We start from the raw sequence: 8,247 nt of genomic DNA, 5'->3' as shown, positions 1-8,247 counted from the left end.
TACAACCAATTAACAATTTAACATGCAACTTCCACTCCAAATTATCCGAAACAAAACAAATTGATTATATTCATAGATTATACATGTATCCAAAAGAACATATTAACACAACCAGTTGGACAAGAATCAAACCAAGCTATATAGAGCACATGATCAGAAGATAATTTACAAAGAATATAGAATTCCGGGCCTAGAAAATTCTCGACATTAGAAGAATCTCAAAATGTGTAAAAGAATAAGTTAAAAAGCTATGAAGCTCAATATTATTTGAAGTCATAATTGTCATCGCTATATGCTTGATGCAATGAGCTGCAGTTGCTACCTTAGAGTATTAACCTGAAAGAGTCAGACCAGAACTCAAATTAACCAATACCAAATATTTTAGTTGAAAAGGAATTCTTGATATTACAATTGTAGTGTCATCATATAACTTTTGCCACAAAGTTAATACAAAATAGTATGTTACAAGCTTAGATCAATACTGAGATAGTTTTCTTGTTTTTGCAAGCATACCTCATTGTTTTATCTGTTACCACACTTATTGATCCCTAATCAAAAGCATAAAGTGTAATAATAGTATAATACAGAATTTCAAGTTCACAATTACATAAACTACAAAAGAAACTATACGGATCGTTGGGCACTCTGCTAATAATTTATAATAAAGTAATACATGGCTGTCCATTTTGAATCAAGAGTGCGTTATAAAGGTTTAATCATTAAAGATAATTCAAAACAATTAGTTCAATTTTGAAATCATACAATCTTTTAATAAAAGAAATATTAGTCATCTTTTTTTTAAATGAAAATTTACCGAAGACCAAGAGCAACAGTTCCAAGATGGTTACGAGAGGGCTCTTGACTCCTCTGCTTGTCAGAGCAAATTATCTTGCAACCTTCATTAATAAAAAAATCACTTGGACATTTAACGATCTTAAAAAATAAATAAGGCCCTAACTTTAGAATGCTGAGAAATCAAATCTCTGTTTTTTACCAAATTGCATCGAAAGCACCCCAAAATTAGTAAAATGATACTCTTAAAGCATATTATAAAGTTAACCTATACAGTCTATGCTACTCTATATTTTTTATACTTTTCTTTGTAATAATAACATTAGTAAAATGATACTCTTAAAGCATACTATAAAGTCAAGAGTGTACCTTCATCATCATTCATAGCATAGTGTCGGGGGGGGGGGGGGGGTTCTACCTTTTTGAGATCCATTGTCTATCCGTTTCTACGGCAATTTCCCTCATCAAATGTTCTGAAGAAGTAAAAAATCATCACAAAAATGAAAATGAAAAATAGAGTACAGAGGATGAATTATTTGCTGAAAATTAAGGAAACTGAACACGAGAAAACAAAACAATTGGAATTACAGCATTGTTATTGTTTATATTCACACAAAAGTTTTAAATCGAAAAATTAACCCCCAAAAAATAGAGACTATTAGATAATCGGACTTAATCAAGATCAAACCAAATAGCAATTTACTTAACACTCGAACAACAATACAAAACGCCAATTTTGAAACAAGATGAGATATGATCCAGAGTGGCAAACTAACCATGTAAATTTACTAAAAGCAATCTCTGCTAATAAAGAATGCATAATCAGAATCAAACAAAATAATAACATATTAAAGTAGTAACAATCGTACACACACATAATAAATAGGACCAATCTAAAGCAAGATGGATACGATCCACAATCACTAACCACTTGATTTTTTGAAAAGTAGCTTATAAAAGTAGTAACTCTAAGTCTAAAGGATATATATAATGTCTACCATTACCTTAACCAAAAAAAGCATATGGTTTACAGAATCAAGCAGCATGTTAAAAGCATCATATATATTAAGTGTTCAAATTTTTATTGTCATTAGCTCAATTTTGAAATCATACAATCTTTTCATAAAAAAAATATTAGAGTCATCTTTTTTAAAAATGAAAATTTACCGAAGAGCAACAGTTCCAAGATGGTAACGCGAGGGTTCTTGGCTCCTCTGCTTGTCAGAGCAAATTATCTAGCAAACCTTCATTAAGAAAATAATCACTTAAGACATTTAACGATCTCAATCAGATAAATAATTAAGGCTGCAATTGGCTAAGAAAGGGCAATTTCGGCAGTTCCTTAAAATTAAGGGCAGCTATGTAATAGCACCAAAAAATACTATTCATAAGGAATGATAAAAAAATGACAAAATTTTAGCTGTTACATGAAGTAAAGTTTCATATCAAGCCATCAAGGATCTTTTTTTGGAGACCAGTTTATTAGCTGTTTAGTCAGCTAGAAGTATGGTAAAAACAACAAATTTTGGGCAAAATAAAGCCAATGAGAAAAAGCCATTCCAGATTTTCACCCAATTGAAAAATCATTAACCATAATCTAATACTAATTAATCAAGTTAGTAAGATAATTGCCAAAACCAATCAAGTACCTAAAGCCATGTCAGAGTAATAAAACAAAAAAGTACCTAAAGCCATATAAGCCAAATTGAACGTCAAAATAATTAGTCAGAATCTTCTAGGACATGCAATTGGTACGCAAGGATCTAGGGGAGCTATGGTATTGGAGAAAAAGTTCATTGAGCAGCAAGTAGCACCCCTTTAAACGCAATAATTCTGAAGGAGGGCAAAAAATCCAACTCACTCCTATTCAAGGAAATAAAAAATACTGAAGACTAAATTATAGAATTGAGAAGCAAAAGAATACAACTTGTCCCAAATGTTGCATATAAAAGTACCACATAAAGTAGCACTGCAAGGTCCATATGCCTCTGCTTTAATGTTGACCTAGCCCTGCTTTTCAGCATGCTGAAACTTGCAAAAGCTTGAAAACTTAAAATCAAATTCCAGAATCTCAAAAAGCCTTTCAAATAAGATAATATAGATGGTGAATTGTCTATGCATGACATTAGTAACTCCTTGAACTCTCATGCTATTAATGACTCTAGGTCATCCGGAATAATTCCCAATTGACCTGTGTTCAAGCAGTTGACATGTTTATCAATTATCACTATATATTTATGTGTTCCTTCCATCCTACCATGGCATGCATTATAAATCCTAGTTGTGCCTGAAAAAATAAATAACACCCAAACTGCCTCCTATATCAAATCTAACCATTGGTTAATACACAAGTGCAACAAATGGTACAAAATTATTAACTGCTAGAGTGAATTAGAAAAACCAAGCAAAAAATCTTTTGTAACCCAGAAGATACTATGAAAACTAAAATCTGGCAGTGGGACAGCGGGATCGGAACTCATAAGATATGAAATTATAAGCTGCTGACGGCAGGCTTACAGGTTATAAGTAATAGACTCAAGCTTTCGCTGAATTACAAAATTCCCTTAGTCCGACACACCAAACTTCTAAGGTCTAAATTAGTAAGAGTGGAGTAGATACCTCTTTTCCATCAATCCAGAGTTCTGTCTAACCTCCAAATTCAGGTCTTCCAGCTTGGAACAGGGTTCAAAAGCCTTTCCTTCTTCGCAGGAAAGGAAGCAGTGCAAATAGCTTATTTATGCTAACTTTAGAATGCTGAGAAATCAAATCTCTATTTTTTTACCAAATTGCATCGAAAGCACCCCAAAATTATGAACTAATTGAATTAAACCGGAAAACTACAATTTTAAAACGTATTGAATTGAATCGAAAAATCCCCACAATTTTAAACGAACTCAACTAAATTAGAAACCCCCAATTTTTTATCAAATTAAATTGAGAAATTCTCAATTCTAAAATGATTAGAATAAAGGAAACCATGGGAATGAAGATAAACCTTAGTAGCAAGCTAGTAAGCTAGAGTCATTGAATTAGTTATCAATATATCAAGAACACACACACAAGTACTCAATTAGGAAGGAAGCACAGCAGCCCCAAACAAAACAAATTAAACAACCCTTGCAGCAGCAACAAGCACGGAAAAGTGATACTCAAGAAGAAGAACATAATAACGATCGCACCACAACAACTAACTCACAAGCACCGCACAACGATCCCACACACTACCACACCACAACGATCCCACACACTACCATAATACCCACAAAATAATTCCTAAGCAAATAATTTATGCTGGGTAAGTGTTAATCAATTGCTTTCATATTCAAATTAAATTCAACTCTGCCAAATGCCATTAACAAAATTTCAGCATAATTAACCCATTATTCCTTAATACATACCCATAATTCCTTAATCAACAAACCATAATTAACCAAAGAATTCTTCAAACAAATAAACAGATAAATCAAGTACCAATTACTGATTTTGGGTATCTATGTAAATGGCACCAATAGCTTGTGAATAGTACCAATTACTGATTTTGGGTACCTGCTCGGAGGAGGCCTTTGTTGTAGGGAAGGGAGCCGCAAATGGGGGCGTTTTGTTGTTTTAATTTTTCACGCACAAATTACCATCACCTAAACCTGCATTACGAAGGAAAAAAAACTGATGAAAATCATCAATCTCCCAAATCCTTACTAATTAAAACAACAAAAACGCAGAAAATGAAAAAAAAAAATTAAAAACAACAATCTAGATCATAGAAAAGGGGAAGAATTTCTGTAACCACCCAAAGAATTCAACTGCGGAAAAAACCCAGAAATAAACAATAATTTAATCAGTCAAATAAAAGGAAAATCTAATTGAAGAGATGAACACAAAAAATAAACAAAATTAAATCATAAATTTTATGGTTTTGTAGCTCAGAAACTGCTCCAATGGAGGAGATAGAGAATGAGAGCGGGTAGAGGAGAAACGGGAGGAGAGAGAAATATAGTGAGAGGAGAAGAAGGAAGAAGACTTAAGAGTTAAGAGAGAGAGAAGAAAAGCAACTCTTGCAAGAACAATATACCCCAGCTGTCACTGCAACAAAAGCCATGAAGAACAGCTGGCCTCTCCAATACAGATGGCAAAATCCAAGTGCCTAAGCAAGGGCAAAGTCGGCAATTCCTTAAAATTAAGGGCAGCTATGTCATAACACCAAAAAATACTAATCATAAGGAATAGTAGCAAATTTTGCACTTTTATTATATAATATAATAATAATAATGGTTATGGATTGATGATGATGTGAAGCATTTGATTAAACCTCTTTAGAATCAACTAACCTCAAATTAGCACTCTTATCGCATGTATATCAGGTCAACAAATACAACCCCTAGAGATGTCAAAACCTAACCTAATTTGAAACCGATCAGAAAAAATCCAATTTAAATTTCGATTTGCATGGACACATTAATTATTATGTCCTAAGTTTTAAATTAGATCCAACTTGACGACCGGACCTCATCAAATCCAACCAACCACCTGAATTGATACCTCTAGTTAGGAGTGTTAGAACTTAAAAGTGGGTTAATGGTAAATTGGGCGCAAACAAAAGTATTACAGACTAGAGAATACAGTTTTATAATTACACAGTAAAATCGTTGATTAAACACTTTAATCAATCAATAGTTTACTGGTGCTTAAATGGCATCAAACCTTAAGGTTACTCTGCAACAATGGCGTCTCCTCTATTCCCACTTCTCTTTCCTACATTCTCTCTCTTTGAGCTCTACCTCCTTAAGGTCCTCTTTCCCCTTTCACACTTGTAATTTTTCTGGGTTGTTTCAATCAAGTGAATAATCGCACTATTTTTCATTTCTGATGATATCTTATTCTTCTTATTTTCAGGGCCAAATTTCTTGCTGATTCATTTGCAGCTAATTCAACATTAACCCGTGAATCTTTACATGGGGTTTCTCATCCCCCATCATTCTATTTCCAAGGTAATTAATTTCATTATTTCTTGTTATATTTCTTGTTTATTTGTTTTGTATGTGTTGCACTCTATGTGTTTGTTAAAAGTCCTCAATGCATCAATGATTGAATTACTAGAAAAAGTTGCTTGCTTTCTGTTTTTTTTATAAAGTATTTGTAATTGTTGAAAGATTCTTCAGATTTTGTAACATAGTGTTGGGCTAATATAACTATATAAGTACGAAATTATTACTGCTATAAGAACAGACACTGATTTAACAGAAACATGTTAATATGCTAATACTTATTTTCTAAAAAGGGTAAAGTTTTGGTAAGTTTTAGAGCCCTGATTCGTTGTATCAATGATGTCGTCCATTAGCAAAATCATCCCCTACTTAATAAGGTGGCACAATGATTACTGAATAATTTTGGTGTGAGATACAAATCATACTATTATGCCCGCTACTACACCGATACTGTCAAGAGTGTCAAGTAGTGGTGGATATGTTTGTATGTATGCTGTCTGTATTACATTAGCTAAATTCATCAGCTTCATTCTTTGGACTCTTGAATCTTGAATTTCTGTTATTTCTACTCTCAATCGAGTCAATTTGCAATTCTGAGAAAAGTCGTACTATCTGATGAATCATGTTGTATATTGTACAAGTATATAGTCTAAGCTATGTCTATTACTAGATTTGGGTAATAATTGAATCTGAATGGACTCTTTCTGCAGCAAGATCATATGCCCGAGGTGATAGAAAGCAGTATGATCTTTTTGGTCAAGGACCACCAGGGAGTAAAGAATTTAGGAAGGCATGGACAAGGCAACTAGACGAAGAGGACTGTGTATGGACAGCGAGTGAAGATGAGAGTGATTCTGAGAAGAAATCAAGCCCTCTTGAGAAAGAAATTAAGAAAGTGAAGCAAAAAGCGAAAGAGCACTCTGATCGTATAGATGCTGATGACAGTGACGAGCTTTGGAGTGTATGGTCAGGCAGTGATGAGGAGAAAACTCTATGGACAGGCAGTGAAGAAGATGATGACGATGATATTCCCACAGAACCTTATCCAAATGAGAAGAGTGATGCGTATATAGATAAGTTATTTGAGTTTGAAGAGACTCCTAAGTATAGAACTCTCTCAGAGCTACTGAAAGCTGAAGATGAACCAGAAGAGTTGTCCCCTGGAAAGAAAGCACGGAAACTTGCAGTTGAGAATGCCCTAAAGAAGTTGAAAAAAGGGCCGGATGGAAGGTACACTAATGTTTGGGAAGTGATGAGTGACATAGATATTCTCATTGGTGCATTTGAAAATATTGTTTCGGGGCCAGAGTATGCTGAGCTTAGGCAGGGAGGTCCAAAGCAACTAAACATGCAATTTTTCAAGGACATTCAAGCAAAAATGAGGGATCCCAACTATAAGTTCACTCCAGAACTGAAGTTAAAGCCAAAGAGCAAACTAGTCCGAAGGAAGAAGTGGCAAAAGGCACAATCTAGGAGGCGGAAAGATCAAAAGCGGTAATTGCCACTCCGTTTCATATTCAACTTTTCTTGATTATGCTTGTAGGCTTTTAGGTTACTTTTGTCTCCCTTCATAGTCATACATGTGAACATGCTAATGATCAATTTTGTTAAGATATACTTTATATAGTAGTACTCCGTATATATTTGTGTGTAGTGTGTAGACTGTGTACTGTTGTTCAGCCGTGCTACAACTAATTTAGTGTGAAGTGAGCCTTACTGTACTTAATGTGGTATCTGATAACTTTTTAGTACTTCTGATTTCTGTTTTATTTTATCTATTTTATCTACTGTTACTTTATTAGGTACCGGGAGGTGGCACAGGGGGGTGTATATATTGTACACACTGAACTTTTCAACAGAAAATATACACAATGACTAGATTAAGTTCCTGAAATTCTTGATTCTGTAAACAACTTTCCATTTGCTTTAATAGTCTAGATAACAATCATAACATGGTACTTTGCCAACTTTGGTACCTTGGGATTGCCCATCATCATGTACTACATGCTCGATTATAACACGTAACTAATACAAAGTGTTAGCTATATCATAGCTGCAGCACTTGCAGTTTATTTCACCGGAGAATGTGGTGATGTCTCTTCCTTAGCTAACATGTTCTTTTCCTTCCTAAATAGTAGGAGTATCTCCATCTAGTTTCTGGCTGCTTGTACTACAAGGCTATATGGTAATTAATAGCTTAGTACTGATTGTACATGCTGAGATATCCATCTTGTATCTTGCTATTATTGTTCAGGATGCACACTCTGAGGGTTTGTACTGAGCCATTTACCGTAAAGATTTTGGTTGTATTGGGTTCCCAATAGGTTTTCTACCATCAAGGGTGATGGTTGCTATTGCTGATATCCATAAGCTGCTGGTCCTGCTGGATAGTTTTGGAATCTCTGGAACCAACCCGGGTCAAAAGAACCACCCACATCATATCCATGATGATGATGATAATGGTCATGATACC

The 8,247-nt window shown here is 34.3% G+C and overlaps 1 protein-coding gene and 1 long non-coding RNA gene across 4 annotated transcripts; one reads left to right on the top strand and one right to left on the bottom strand.

The window, feature by feature from the left end:
• On the bottom strand, positions 1–4,914 carry LOC110720339. 3 transcript variants are annotated; one of them, XR_002511318.1, is made up of 5 exons: positions 4,339–4,844; positions 1,960–2,036; positions 1,211–1,265; positions 815–896; positions 1–336 (listed from the first exon to the last, which is right to left on the bottom strand). It is a non-coding gene; the product is annotated as an uncharacterized LOC110720339 (long non-coding RNA). The 3 variants fall into 3 exon arrangements; XR_002511319.1 differs by having other exon boundaries at positions 1–896; positions 2,478–4,914; XR_002511317.1 differs by having other exon boundaries at positions 1–896; positions 4,339–4,842.
• Positions 4,915–5,386: 472 nt separating this feature from the next.
• On the top strand, positions 5,387–7,500 carry LOC110720338. The gene is made up of 3 exons (XM_021899349.1): positions 5,387–5,576; positions 5,683–5,777; positions 6,485–7,500. The coding sequence occupies exons 1-3, from the start codon at positions 5,479–5,481 to the stop codon at positions 7,270–7,272; spliced, it is 981 nt and encodes a 326-aa protein (XP_021755041.1). The 5' UTR covers positions 5,387–5,478; the 3' UTR covers positions 7,273–7,500.
• The last annotated feature ends 747 nt before the right edge of the window (positions 7,501–8,247 follow it).

This window comes from Chenopodium quinoa, unplaced genomic scaffold (genome assembly GCF_001683475.1).
Source record: "Chenopodium quinoa cultivar QQ74 unplaced genomic scaffold, ASM168347v1, whole genome shotgun sequence".
NCBI classification, from domain to species: Eukaryota; Viridiplantae; Streptophyta; class Magnoliopsida; order Caryophyllales; family Amaranthaceae; genus Chenopodium; species Chenopodium quinoa.
The sequence above is the reverse complement of the archived record's forward strand: the minus strand, read 5'-3'. Positions and strand labels throughout refer to the sequence as shown.

Excerpts from the sequence above, each read along its gene's own strand:
- LOC110720338 (XM_021899349.1), top strand. The coding sequence starts at position 5,479 with ATGGCATCAAACCTTAAGGTTACTCTGCAACAATGGCGTCTCCTCTAT. Across the intron at positions 5,577-5,682 it reads TTGAGCTCTACCTCCTTAAG|GGCCAAATTTCTTGCTGATT; the intron begins GTCCTCTTTCCC and ends TCTTATTTTCAG. Across the intron at positions 5,778-6,484 it reads CCCATCATTCTATTTCCAAG|CAAGATCATATGCCCGAGGT; the intron begins GTAATTAATTTC and ends CTCTTTCTGCAG.